The sequence below is a fragment of the Vanacampus margaritifer genome, chromosome 1 (assembly GCF_051991255.1).
Source record: "Vanacampus margaritifer isolate UIUO_Vmar chromosome 1, RoL_Vmar_1.0, whole genome shotgun sequence".
NCBI classification, from domain to species: domain Eukaryota; kingdom Metazoa; phylum Chordata; class Actinopteri; order Syngnathiformes; family Syngnathidae; genus Vanacampus; species Vanacampus margaritifer.
The window spans coordinates 64,721,257-64,736,328 of NC_135432.1; the positions used below are offsets into that span (position 1 = coordinate 64,721,257).

Consider the following 15,072-nt stretch of genomic DNA (forward strand, 5'->3'; position numbering starts at 1 on the left):
CGGGGGGCGGGACGGTGGCTGATGACGTCACGGGCATCATCCAACATGGCGTCCAACAGCCGGTTGCAGAGGAGGAGGAAGGCTGAGGAAGAGGAGGAGAAAAAGGAGGAATGAGCAGGACGCCGCACGAACGCTCGCTGCTCGTCTTCGTCGCACAAAACCATTTTCACAGGTACGTCCTCGATTCATATTTTTCACAAATCATAATAATTGAGGTAGACGCAAAGAAACAAGCTTGATTGCGACAACCGGTGGGCGTACGTCAATCAGACAGCATGGATGGCCAGCATCCGACCTTAAAATCTTTTTTTTTCTTTTTTCTTCAATAACATACAGCAGCGACATAAATCATTCATTAAGATATCAAAGCAAAAACCTTTAAGGTGTGTGCGTGCTGATAATCTCAAGGTGTTCAATATGTGCCTGGTAAAAGGCGACTATATAAATATGACCATCACAGGCCATAATATTAGGTACACACAATTTTTTTTTTCCATATAACACAATACAATGGTGCCTTGAGATACAAGTTGAATTTGTTCCACCTCAAAATCATATTTCTCCAAACGAAAGTATACAGTCAGGATATAAGGAAATAAAATTGAGAAAAACTTATTGTCACACTTAAAATTTTTCATCAATTGTGATGAACATTTTGTTAATGTTAAACAACTTGCATATTTTTTATTTAATAGTGTTTCTGCTTTTACATCATGAATTGAAATGTTTAATGTTATTTTATACATGACTCTATATACGCCACTAAGACCGCTTGATATTTTTGCAAATCATTTGTACATACAGTATATTACATTTGGATTCACATAATGTTAATCACCATTATTTGTGTACATTTTCTATAATTTTATTTCATACAGTATATTGATCTGTTTATGGTCTTACATATTTAGTTTTGATACATACACAGCAAATATTAAAGTGTTAAAACTTCAACTTCAAAATTTCAAGGTAAACTTTTTGGGTGTTGATTATAATTTATTAAGTGTAATTTTTAAATCGGATATCATTAAGTGTAATTTTTAATTGATATCATTTACCCCCCCCCCCCCCCACCTCCCATTTTTGTTAAAACAAAAAAATAAAAATCAATGCTATACTATGTTCTAATTGCCTCTATATTCTGATTTATATTGCATTTGTGGACTAAGAATTAAGCAGATGAACCCATCCGTTCTCATCCATCTCAGGGGGGTGGCCATTTTGGTCTTATACTGCCCTCTGCTGTCAACTGTAATTGTCGTCAAACTGCCTTCGGGCTCGCATTGTGCATGTCACAGCTCATCTGTTTTGGGGATTTAGTCTTGTGATGTCAATTTTCTAGATTTTATTTAATTCGTTTATATATTTTTTTCATCCGTATTATGGTTGTTCATTTAGATATATTTTTGTTTGGTATATTCAGTGTTTTTGCTTATATACGATTAATGCCAGTGGATTATTTTATGCATAAATTAATTAATTCATTTCCATTGACGGCTACATTTGAACTATTTCTATTCGTTTAACTTTTTTTTCTTCATTTTTGTTAACAAGATGATGAAAACCTAGATTTTTTATTTATTATACATTTAGAACAGATATAAAATTTGTGATTAATCGTTGAGTTAACTATTGAAGTCATGCAATTAATTACAATTACAAATTTTAAAACGCCTGACGTCCCTAATTTTTAATAATTTAAACGCCTGACGCCCCTAATTTTTAATAATCTTTTCTTTAAAAAAAAACGATTATTTAAAAAAAATGTCTAGGTTTTCATACTCTTGTTAACAAAAAAATAAATAAACTAATAGAAATAGTTAAAATGATTTTTTTTTTACATTTATAGCTGTCAGTGAATGAGTTCATATGAATGAATAAATTATGTAATTCATGGTGTATTTCTAAATGATTTTTAAACATAAATGAGTGCATCATTTGACTTAATCTTATGTAAATAATTGATAAATATTTGTATTTATTGCCTACATTCTTATAAACAATATTATTGTTACTGCGCTATATTTGGGGGATTTAAGAAGTAAAATTCATGCATATTGCGAACAGAAAAGGAAACATTGCTTCCAGTGGCACGACTCAGTGTACCTAATGAAGTGACTGGTGAACGGGAGCGAGGTTCTGTGCTGTCAAAAGCATTTTTCCAGCGACGCATCACTTTTTAATGAGCTCGGGAGGCCGACATTTTCAGCTTAAGTGCACACAGCAAAGTGTTGTCGGCGATTGCAGGTATTTGCTCCTGGGATGCCGACTTTGAAGCCCGTCCGCGGCAATTCCTCTCCCATCACACGGCCTCGCAATACAGCGCCGGGAATAATTGGCGCGTTCCCGAAAAGGGGTTGCGATTGCGTATAAATACCACAAGATGGCGGCAAAGCACTTAAAAAGGAGTGAAACGCGATCCTTCCGGCGTGTACACAATAAGGAAACACGTGTCACACTGTTAAGATTATTGATTATTATTATTTATTTATTTATTTTACCTGTAAAATTACAACTAGGGATGGGCTCGTACGCTATCAGGCTGATATCAGCCTTATTTTAAGGTATTGGTTCTCGCCACAGTGGACGATAACCGTATCGGTCGCCCTCTAGTGGTCGTTTTGGGATCACGAATTAGAAATGTGAAATGATAAAAATACAAAATTGATATTAATTTCATGCGATTTTAAGAACAAACGCAACATTCGTATAGAGTTTATTCTTGTAAAACGGTGACTTTATTGTTTTAATGTTCCGTTTTTTTGCTCATTTTGCATCTAACATGCTTTTTTTTTAACTTGCAAAATTCCGTCTTATTTCTTTAAAACTGCAACTATTCTTGTCAAATTCTGACTTAAATCTAAAAAAAAAAAAATTCTCTCTGACACCACATGAAGCTTCAAAGTGGACCAAAAAGTAAAAAAATTAAAATTAATTAATTAATTAATAACATCCACATATATGTACTGGAAACAATACAGAAACGCTACAAAATAAGGACAATAAACCAATGTGAAGAAATTAATTACAATTTCATTGAAGCAAATTTAGAATTTAGATGGTAAATGTAAGTCAATGCTTGTGGTGGGGTTTGAGGCCAGCAGGGAAGGATTTGTCCACCACTGGCTGTCGCCATAGTAACCCGCAGGCTTTAGAAAGAAGGAAGGAAGGAAGGGCAGCAACAAAGTGGAGTGAAAACAATACGGAGCCCCACACCCACCCGCACGCTTTACATTAGGACAAAACAACATACAGGAAGTGAAAATGGAAGATGATTGCAATAGATTTGGCTAATGCTGGCATCGGGTTCAATCCCAATACTTGCTGGTGGAGTTTTGTAAGATTTGTTCCAGTTTGATTCATTCTTGACCATGTTCATAATTCAAAATAGTTGATCTCAAATCATGTGGAAGTATAAATTAACAACTGGCATTAAGTGATTGCACAAGTGTGCACACCCCCTTAACCTTAAATCTAATTGGGGGTCGTGTTAAAACCTGCCACCTTTTAAAGTTTTGCTGTTCTACTAGGCTTTCCCTGACCTATTTGGATATTAGCCTATAAAACCCGGCGCTTGAATAGGGGTGTGTAGATATTTACCTCATTCACTCCCAGACATTTTCATTGAAGCAACCCCCTTCGCTCCCGGCTGTTGCAAGGCTCACAGAATTTTGTGTTCTATTGCTATCAAAACATGGAACCTACCAAAAGAAAGATGAGAGTGTCTTCTTTCATCAGGAAAAAAAAGTATATTTCTATCTGTTTCTGTTTTGCAACAATTAGCATTAGAATATAGCTAAGTTTCATCATTATTCACAAATCTGTTTAAAACAGTGGGGAAACAATCTTTTCGCAACAAGGCGCTGGCTGCTCTCTTATACTCTGCTGCCACCTGTTGGCCATTTTTGTAATAACTACCATTGCTTCAAGCATTCTCTCCAGTTCAGAGGCTGCATCAAAGCCTTCTGTATGCTCTAGCATAAATAAAAAAAACACATTTAAAAAACATATAAATCTGTCTTTGGGACGATTGCAATATTTAAAATATATTTATACATTTTTGGGAGCAAATGAGTTGATATCCACTGAAGTTGACTCAAAAACTCCTTTCAGCTTTCAGATGAAGGCCACGCCCCCTCTTCCTCACCTTCCCCCTCACGTCCTCTGTCCATGCTCAGCCTGGCGGTGAGCCGTCCCCGGCAACAACAGGAAGACTCTCCAGCCCACCCAGGGTTCCGTCACCCTTCACGTGGACCCCCTCAAATTAGAAGGAAGTGGAATGGCGACCCAGAGCGCAGCATCCCCGTTCGAACTCCTACCTCCGCCCGCCACGGTGGGCTTCCTTAAGTTGTCCCGCCCGTGCTGCTACGCCTTCCCCGCGGGCCGCGGCGACTGCGCCTTCTTCGCCGTCAACGGCTTCACGGTGCTGCTGGACGGCGGCTCGGACCCGCGGGCGTGCTTCTGGAAGCTGGTGCGCCACCTGGACCGCGTGGACGCCTTGCTGCTGACCCACGCCGGCGCAGACAACCTGGGCGGCATCAACAGTTTCCTGGAGAGGAAGGTGGCCGAGACGGAGGTAGACGTGATGAAGGACGACGGGTCCGAGAGGCTCATCTCCCCGGAGCTCGGCGTGGTCTTCTTTAACGCCCCCGCCGGGTTACATCTGGAACGGCAATCTGTGAAGAATACAGAGCAGGCGGCTCTAACGATACGCCTGCTAAAGAAATTAGACATCCAACCCCAACCCATGTTTCGACCGCCGCTGGTCCCCCTCGAACCCGTCACCTTGTTCCAGAAGATGGGCGTGGGACAGCTGGACTTGTACATCATCAGCCCGGCTAAAAACAGCCACGAGTACCAGACGTTCATGCGTGACTGGCCCGACGGCGCGCCCCCCCAAGGGCCCGCCCTCGCCTCGGTGTCCGCCCTCCTCGTGTGGCACCCGGCGTGCCCCCAGGAGAAGGTGGTCCGGGTGCTCTTTCCCGGCGTTACTCCGCAAGCCAAGCTGCTGCAGGGCCTGGAGAAGCTCAAGAACCTGGCCTTCCTCCAAAAACCCATCGTGACCACCGGGGACCTGGAAAGGTTGGGTCATGGTGCGAAGAATAAAAGTGTAGAGATCCAAGATGGCGTTCGTTCCCAAGGGAAGGAGGTTCCCGCCAAACCGGGAAAAGAGGCAAAGGGGAAACCGTTGGTCATAGAGAAGAAATTCTCCAAGAAAGCTGGCGGGAAGGATGCGAAAAAGAACGGAATGCAGCGTGGCAAGGAGGAAAATGTCGTCTTGAGGAACGGCATCGGGGGAAAGGAGAGCCTCCTCATGTCCAGACCGAAGAATGACAACAAAACCAAGCTCAACAAAGACGTCAAAAACGACTCCAAAACCGGGTCCAAAAAGACAAAGAAGACATCCGGAAAGGACAGCAAGAAGGTCAAAACCAAAGTGCAACTTAGCGACCCTGCAAGACCAAACCAGGAGGCCAAACCAGAAGCGGCAAAGCCGGAGGAGAGAGAGCCCCGTTGTGCCTCCAAAACGTCCACCCCTGAGGATACCACTGCTGAGTTCTTGCGACTTCGGGAGGAAACGGAAAAAGAAGAGGCGGCTGCGGGGCAACAGACATGCGGCGGCCCCGGGAAGGGGGCCTCGGAATGTGCAACCCGGCAGGGGGCCAAGTCCGCAGACCAGCTCGGAGTTGCCAGGAAAGCGCCAAAAGTGGCCGGATTTCCGTCCCCGTTGAAGCCGACGCCAAAGAACGAGGCAAGCATGGAGTTGGACTTGACCCCGACCGAGTACACCCTCCTGGACGGCGCTTTGAGGAGCAGCCCGCCCTCGCGATCGTCCTCGGACAACCAGGCCACCTCGGACGAGAGGACCGTAGGGCAGAGCTCGCCCGATTCCCGGCCCAACAGCGCCGGCCACACTCCGTACTGCCTGTCGCCAGAGGACAAGTGGTGCAACCGGGACGCCCTCAGCGGGCTGCAGGCGGACGCGGCCCAGCCCGACGTGGCACGCAAGCCGGCCCAGGCCAACCCCAGAGAGAAGCACCTGACGTTCCTCTCTCTGGGCCCCTTGAAGGACGGGGCCTCCGACCCGTCCGCCTCGGTGGCCAACACCAGCACCTCCACGCACTCCATGCCGGCAGAGGTGAGCTCGCCTCAGTCCACCGAAGTGGACGAATCGCTGTCCATGTCTTTGGAGCACGGGCCCGCCTCGGGGAGTCAACGGGAGGCGGACGACACCGCCCATCATCCCAACGGAGGTCACTTTGCCGGAATGTCCAAGAAGAACTTCAGGTCTTTGACGACAGAAACGGGGCGGCCTCTGGTTCCGGGGACCTTACATTTTGAGACACCGGCTCACGATGTGGACCTGTGTCTGGTTTCCCCTTGTGAGTTTAAGCATTTCAAAGTGCCGGACTCCGGTTCGGGCGACGACATTCACAAGGCCGGCGCCAAGGATGTGACGCCGGGCGAATCAAACGCACCCGTCTGCACGGAGGAGTGCCCGTCCACAATGGCCGACGGCGTCCTGGACTCGGACGAGGAGGAGTCGTGCGGGATTCCGTCCAACCTCTGCGGCTCTCAGGCCCTACCCCGGGACCCGCCTCCCGCCCGGCTCAGGGATGGCCCGCCGCTGCCTCCGCATCCTAACGCCACCATGCCCGTCCCGCAGTCTGACGCTGGTTCTCATGGGAAGAAAGAAAAAACGAGAGGCGTGCGTGGGAAAACACTAGGGGTGAGTTTGGTTGCTTTACCACAGATGTCTCATATATATATATATATATATATATAGACAGTATATATATATATATATATATATTAAGGGTGTGAGAATTATCGCGTTAACGGCACCGATTTTTTGGAAACGCCCTTATTTGGAAAGCCTTAACATTTCTTCCCACTTTTATTTTAACAAGAGTGTGAAAAATTAGGAAAAAAATATTGTACACTTGATTATAAATTTAGTTATAAATTGAGATATAAAATGTTAGGGATTAATCGTGAGTTAATTATTGAAGTCATGCGATTAACGACGATTAAAAAATTTAATCGAATCACACCTCTAAATAAATAAATAAATATATATATATATATTTATTTAGAAAATATTTTATTGTATATTATACATTTACAACAGATATAAAATTTGCGATTAATCGTGAGTTAACTATTGAAGTCATGCGATTAAAGACAATTAAAAAATGTAATCGACTGACACCTTTAAATAAATAAATATATATATATATATTTATAAAAAATATTTTATGGTATATTTTATTATACATTTACAACAGATATAAAATTTGTGATTAATCGTGAGTTAACTATTGAAGTCATGCGATTAATTACGATGAAAATTTTTAATTGCCACCCCTAATATATATATATATATATATATATATATATATATATATATATATATATATATAATTTTTTAATTTATTTCTGTTCTTAGGTGATGGATGCCCCCACGAAGCAGACTCCAGGGAAAATTCGAACGGAAAGTATTAACACAAAGGCTAAAAAGGACGCGCCGTCGTCACGTGCGTCCAACATCCGCCCGGCAAAATCGGCCGCGTCGGAGTCCCGTTGTCCCCCCTCCGCCGAGGACGCGAGCATCTTCGTGGATCTGGCCTACGTCCCCTCCGGAGCGTCGTCGTCCACCGTGGGCGTGGACTTCTTCAAGAACGTCCGCTCGTCCTGCTATGTCGTCAGCGGCGACTGCCCCGAGAGGGAGGAGCTTATGCGACAAACGCTGGACGCGCTGCTCCACGCCAAGACGGGCTGGGAGCACGCCACACAGGTCAGGACGCCTCTGTCGTCACACAAGGGGTGTCAGAAAACGTCCAGGACTGGTACTGGCCTGGCGATTAATCGGCTGGTCGATATTAGTGATATACCGATACGTGTTTTTCATGGCCAATACAGATACCGATTATTAGTAGTCAAGGAGGCCGATAAACGATATTTCAAGCCGATATTCATTTTTTCTCTCCCAAATATTCAAATCAGCCTAAAAAAAAATCCATATCAGTCAGGCACTTAACATATTTGTTACATTTTCGCTATGTTTTCATTTCCTGAACTAACCAGTTAAATAATTCAAAGTTATAAACAATGCCATTTAAAATGAGTCTGAATTATTATTTTATTAGTCAAATAAACAACTTTCCATGTTGCTCATAGTAAAAAAAAATCTTGTGCATGTTTTTATGTTCCCGAGAAATTTGTGTCTCAATTCCAAACGATTGATAACCCAATTTGAAAATGCTCTTTTGGCTCTTTATTGTCCACACTTGTGTTTTGCGCAGGTGACGCTGATCCCCACTTTTGAGTCGGCGTCCATGCAGGACTGGTACCAGCAGACGGTGGAGCGTCAGAAGGAGTTGGGCGTGCTGGTCCTGGGCTCCAACAGCACCGTGGCCATGCAGGACGACACCTTCCCTGCCTGCAAAATCGAGTTCTGAACAACCACGACACGCAAAGACGCCGCCATCCGCTTCCATCCTTAAATCTTGTTGTGCTACGTGCGTGCTAGCGTCGCATGATCTTGTGCTGCTAAACAGAAGAGGACGTCCGTTCATATCTATATAATCTACCCTTGATGACATCACATGGTCAGAGAGGGCGATTTCCCCGGCCTTCTCACGGCACCCAAAATTGTGATCCATCAGGAGAGCTTTTCATCTGTATCATCAAGGATGAGTGAAACCAACCCAACCCACCCAAAGCAAATGATCACCCAGGCTGGCTATTGTGATTGTAATCCGTTGATACTGCAGATGCTTAAATGGGATTGTAACGCAAGAGTTATAATTGCTTGTTGCTAGAGTCGTATTTTGTAAGGGCCCGGCTGATTTTTAGCATCTGATATTAGCTCTTTCTAAGAATCTGCCGATTTGAGCTGATTTATTATTATTTATTATTACTGTTTAACACAATATAGCATAAAACAAAAAGGTTGATTTATTTTTTATTGCATTTTTTTCTGTTGTAGTTAATACTATGGGACAAAGTAAGCAAAACACTGAGATATTCTGCCTGTATATATTATATATATTTTTAATATTAATTGGCTGATTAATCGGTTATCATAATTTTCGGCATCAGCCTTTAAAAAAAAAATCCATATCGGTCGGGCCCTAATATTTTGCACATCATCAAGATTCAAGAATGGCGATGACTTTCTGTAAATAAAATAAATAATATTTGCCCTGAAGAGAAAAGTTCAAAGATGTAATTTACGAAGTGAACAACGACACGTGTTTCTCTTACAGGAATGAAGATGATATTTGAGTAGTCAAGACACTGCAGCGTTATTCTTGTAATACGCATTTCATACACAAGATTAAAAATATGTTTAAAAACATTTGCTAATTTACATATGTCCTCACAAATAGAATAATGCTAACATAACAAACAAAAACAGCCCATATTATCAAGTTTATTTTATTTTTTACATATAAATAAATATTTGTTTTAAAATAATAACAAGTAGCCTAATATTTCAGTTTTCATTGTCAACATACAGTACTTTTTTTCCTCTGTGTCGTGTGTGCCACTAGAGGTCACTGACGTGCGTTTATCAAACGGTACGAAACGCTGACGTTATGAAAAACAAACAACAAAAGACTCAAAGAGTCGGTGAGCTGTTGCACAAACGTAGTCACCTTGAGAGGTGAAAAACTCTTTTTGTTACGTCAGCTGACATCAGCGTGACACAACCCAGGAAGAAGAGTACAAAAAAAATATCAAAGAATCAAAGCAGACGAAAGAGACGGCTCCGCCAATCACAACACAGCTCTGGTTTCGGTCCCGCCCTCTTTCCCGCATGCAAAAAAGAAAGAAAGTGTTACGACATTGCAGCCAGCAAACAAACAGCAAGTGCGGATTTGTTTTTCCCTGCAAGCATGACTCCAGAGGGGAGTTTGACTTCCAGCCTCACGGAGAGCAGGTGAGTTTCTTCGCCGACTTTCACTCGCTGTGTTGTGGACGAGTCGGTGGACGAGGGAGGGGGGGCATGTGGAGGGGTGACAACCGTGACATATACTTTATCTCGGTTTCACTCTTCCAACTATTTACCATTATTGACATTTTATACGTTTTTTTTTTGTTATTTATTTATTTATTTTTAATTGTGCTGAAACTTTTTTATTTAGTGACATCTAACCTAATTGGCTGGGAGGAGTCACGTGACTCCAAAGAGACGGTGGGCAACCGACGGCTCGGGCCCATTAGCGGCCATTTTGCTGGACCATACAATTAAACTAATGCGTGTTTCTTTGGGTATAATTGTGTTTTTGGTCTGCCATGCAGTTTAATGATCTAGCGGGTCCTTATGGTCCCTCTCCTATGAATTAATGTCTTTCGTGTGCAAAGTGATGTTTTTGCTAGCAACTGCGGGATCCAAAATGCTAACCGGTATTTACGGTCCCCTTTCAGGATGCAGTCCGTAGGCGTGGCCCTGGAGGAGCTGCTGGTGACGGCTCAGAAACAAGAGTGCCTGACGGTCGGCATCTACGAGTCCGCTCAGCTGCTCAACGTGTGAGTTTACGTACGCGGAAAATCTCCACTAAAGTTACCCGAAAAATTCTCGTGAATTTCCATGGGAAAAATCAAGAGGTAGCAAATCCAGATCCAGAAAGTAAAAACCCTGCCACAGTTTGGGTTTAGCCATTGATGCTAGCTAGCTAGCTAGCTAGCTAACTAGCTCCCTGGCAGGTAAACGAGCACCAATGCGAGCTAGCTAGGGAGCTAGCACCTGTGGCTAAAGCCAAACTGGCAGGGTTTTTACTTTCTGGACCTGGATTTGCCACCTCTGACTAAAATAACTTGTCTTTTGGTCTCTTACCTGTAATGCTTACAACAATAAAGATATAAATTACAGGCAGAGCATGTTTTTTGTTTTGTTATTTTTACAATTTTTTTGTCCTAAACTTTATAACTAAATAATAAATTTTCAGATTTTTTTTTTTTAGGTTTTGCTGTTTTTATTTTTTTATTGGGAGGGGGCATTATTTTTTGTCTCATTGTGTAATGAATGAATGTATTAAAAATAGAATAAAAATCATATTTTAAAAGTGCAAATATAAAATCAGTTGAAGTGAAAAACAACTGAGCGGTACTTAATAAATGTACTGTTCTTGATCTTTAATTTAGTGATTTTTTTTTAGATTATAATAAAAATTTTGGATTTTCATTGTAGTTTTTTTTTCCATTTTCACTTTTGCTTTTTAATTCATTTTTAGAGCAAGTTTGTTCAATTTATAACGTTTTTATTTTTTGAAAATGCTTCATTTTAATTTGTTTTTTTAATTAGTTTTAGTACTAGTTTTATTATTTTCATATGGAGCATTTTTCATGTGCTAGATAATAAAAAAAAAAGATTACTAAAGCCTGTATCTCACTGAGTGGCGTAGGTTTGCAAGAGATTTTGCAGAAAATAAATTTTGCATATAAACAAGCTAAACTGTTTGTGAAAATCTTTGCAACCTTTAACGACCCGTGCTGAAAAAAAAAAAAATTTGCAGCCTGTCCTCGCCCGCCAAAAGCTGACTTTCCTCTCGTCCGTCTTCCAGGGACCCGGACAGCGTGGTCCTGTGCGTGCTGGTCGCCGACGGCGACGAGGCGGACGTGGCTCTGCAGATCCACTTCACGCTGCTGCAGGCGTTCTGCTGCGACAGCGGCATCACCATCCTGCGCGTGTCCGGCGTGCCGCGACTACGCCGGCTGCTCGCCAACGACGACGGCAGGCGCCAGTACGGAGACATACACTGCATGCTGGTCACGGTACGATCACGCGCACTTTACGGAAGAACGTTGCACTTCAAATTGAGGCCTGACTGATTAATTGGATGTTATTTTATTTGTTTTTTTTAATTGCTCGTCCTATTAATTGGTTATCGGAATTGTATCCTGCCAAATATTGGATTCAGCATTTGCCCCCCCCCAAAAAAATCTATTTAGTTTGAATTGTAGTTTAAATCCGATCTTTTTTGTCGCAATTGACTTGGCAACTCCATTTTCCAGACGTAAGTTGATGACATTTCGCAATAGACTTTAAACTGCTATAAACATGTTATATTTAGCATGAAATGTTATGAAAAAAATTAAATATTTTGTCACAAAATGTCTATTTTAAAGCAAGGCAGATTTATTTACATGGCACGTCATACACAAGGTGCTTCACATATTTACAAGTACAACATTTAAAAGCAAAAATACAAAGTTGCTCATGAGAATGTGTAAAAGAATGTGCAGTGCAAGAACAAATAGCCACAGATAACTTTTACAAATAACTTAATTTTAGCATAAAAATGCTATAAATTGTGCTACAAAGGTGATATATTCTGTCATACACTTTTTTTCAAAATAGAATTTTGTTTTACCCATACTTGGTCACAAATGGCCTTCCATACAGTACTATATTCGCCATAGACATTTGAAAGTTATATTTAGCCTTAAAATGTTGTCTTTTTCCACTACAATGCTATATTTTGCAATAAAAGCTACATTTAGTTGTTAGTATAGTAAGTTAGGGTTATGCTTTGCCATTAAAAATATTGTTTCATTTGACCGTTTGCCACAAAACAGGTCTATCCAGCAAACGTTGTATTTAGGCTGATACGTTTTCTATAAACGTTTCCGTTTTGTAGGGCTGGGTCGACCACAAAAATTGGGCAACACTATTTTTTTTTCCCATCCAAACTATACAGTTGTGCTTAAAAGTTTACTTTTGAACGTAAAATAAAGTAAAAACCCTGCCACAGTTTAGCTTTAGCCCCAGGTGCTAGCTAGCTAGCTCCCTTGGTGCTCATTTACCTGCGAGGGAGCTAGCTAGCTAGCTAGCTAACATTAACATTAGCATTAGCATAACCACTGTCCATGCTTACTTTCCAACATTGCCATAAAAATGATCATGTATTACTTTATATTTTTTACAAGCTGCTGTTTTTCCATTAAAAAAAAAAATACTTAATTTGATCACAAATTCTTTTTAGTCACAAATTGGTATTATTGCTAGCAGAGAGCGACTGTATCTGCCACCAGTTTAAGTGTTTTATATTGCATTTCTCTATGGCAGAACCCGCAGGCTGACCACTGCCGTCTCCAGGAAGTTGGCACCTACTGCCAGGAGAGCCTCCGCGTGGACCAATGGGTCCCCGAGCTGGTTCTGCAGGAGCACTGAAACAAACACGGCGGATGCGTGCGCGGCTTCGCTCCCACATGAACTTTGAACTCGCACCGGCAAACAAGTTTGAGGCTGGAACTCAGGACACATGACAAAGCTGGACTCTAGGAAATTCCACTTTGCCGAGGAGCCAGCGCGTGTTTGAGAGGCGCAGACCGGAATGTGGCAAAGGTGAAACTATGCGTGGCATTCCTGTATTGACGCGCGCAAGAACTGAAAGGACAGTTTAGTATTCTCCTTTTTCCTGTCTGTGGTTTCAACATCCATTAGTGTTCAATAGAAATGTCCTGTATGATTTGCTGCCTGTTGTTATTTGACTTGAATAAATTATTTTCTTCGTAACAATCTAATGTTTCAGATTTAGTAGGAAATGATACAACACCGTCTTCCATTGCACCAAAAGGTGGCTTGTGAGCATGCGTGTAAGGCTATAAATCATAAATATAGCCATAGTCATAAATGCTTTAATTATATATATATATATTTTTTTTTTAATTATATGCAACATTTTGCAAACTGCAATATTATTCCTGGTAATGATACCACTAGTACTTTTGATACGTAAAATTTAGCAAATAAAACAATGACAGATCATTCTAAAAGGTCTATATATCTAAATATATCTTCTTTTTTTTTAAATGGCAATTTTGTATTCTAATTTCTTGTTCCTCATTGTAAAACGGCCACAATACGGTAGCGGACAAAGGTGCTTTTATTTATTTATTTATTTTTTAAACTTAGCTAAGTGGCCGTTAACCAGTTGAACAGTGATTGGGATGCTTCGTACCATAAAAATACAAAGATTTGACAGCAAACTGCCATCATTTTCCATTAAAACTCGATTGGTTGTCATTAATGGCTTCATTTAACAATAAGACAGAATTCTCTGGCCCAGTCTAGTAGGCAATTTCTATGGACGCCGCCCAACCCACCAGCCCAAAGCAATTTTGTGGTAAAAAGAATAAATAAATAAATCCTCACTGTATTTATACTACAATGAAGACATTGGCAGAAAAATATAGCAATTTACTTAATAAAAATACAACATTTTATGAAAAAAATATTGTGGCAAAATATAGCAGTCATGTCGTAAAATATCTTTTTTAATAGATAAACGTTGCTGTTGAAAAAATGTGTGGAAAAAATATAAAGTTGAGTGGCCACTTATGGCAATTAAAGTCAAGTTTTGAAGGTTTCCCACGGGTTAATTGGACTGAAACTGCCAAACAGGCAAAGCGGGCAATTCCAATCATATCAGCTTGTGCTTTCGATACCTGAAACTTGCCAACGACTCTGGGCGTGGCCGCCATCTTTCTTTCACAAGATCCCTCCGGAATCTTCCGCTTCCTCCTCCCGCCGCTCACGTTTGCTGACACACTGGCAGAACTTGGGCCGGGCACATGCTACCTAGTTTGTTTACGTGAAACAAGGTGGGTGGGGGCGTGCACCGGGCCGGGAGTCCTCAGCGTCTGATTGGTCGAGGCCACTTCCGCCCTGACTACTTTTTTTTTTCTCTTCCGCCCTAACTACTTTGAAAGATTGGGACAATATTTTCTACAAATTATCTCCATTTTACCAAATAAACCCCCAATAGTTTTCTACTAAAATATTATAAAGTCAATTTGTGAGAGATTTTGTCCTGGCCGGCTCGCGAAGAGTGAAAGTCCGCGTTAGAAACAGACGCCCATTAAAATAAATAAATAATAAGATTAAAAGGGTTGTAAGATTTTATGTCAGATTTATCACTATTCAGTGCTCCTCCTTTAATAGGAGTTTTATTAGGAGCACAGTGGTCTCTAACCGGAAATTTTAGGGGCACACGTGAATCACATATCTGTGATTTTTTTTTTCTGCCAGAGACGACATTTTGTGAAAAAGCGCCAACT

At 41.5% G+C, this 15,072-nt stretch overlaps 2 protein-coding genes across 2 annotated transcripts; both read left to right on the forward strand.

Annotated features, from left to right (window-relative positions):
* Window positions 1–25: 25 nt before the first annotated feature.
* Window positions 26–9,329, forward strand: LOC144048853 (microtubule-associated protein 1S-like). The gene is made up of 4 exons (XM_077561274.1): window positions 26–172; window positions 4,114–6,730; window positions 7,451–7,798; window positions 8,307–9,329. The coding sequence occupies exons 2-4, from the start codon at window positions 4,280–4,282 to the stop codon at window positions 8,460–8,462; spliced, it is 2,955 nt and encodes a 984-aa protein (XP_077417400.1). The 5' UTR covers window positions 26–172; window positions 4,114–4,279; the 3' UTR covers window positions 8,463–9,329.
* Window positions 9,330–9,786: 457 nt separating this feature from the next.
* Window positions 9,787–13,536, forward strand: gadd45bb (growth arrest and DNA-damage-inducible, beta b). The gene is made up of 4 exons (XM_077582194.1): window positions 9,787–9,949; window positions 10,438–10,539; window positions 11,574–11,784; window positions 13,079–13,536. The coding sequence occupies exons 1-4, from the start codon at window positions 9,906–9,908 to the stop codon at window positions 13,181–13,183; spliced, it is 462 nt and encodes a 153-aa protein (XP_077438320.1). The 5' UTR covers window positions 9,787–9,905; the 3' UTR covers window positions 13,184–13,536.
* The last annotated feature ends 1,536 nt before the right edge of the window (window positions 13,537–15,072 follow it).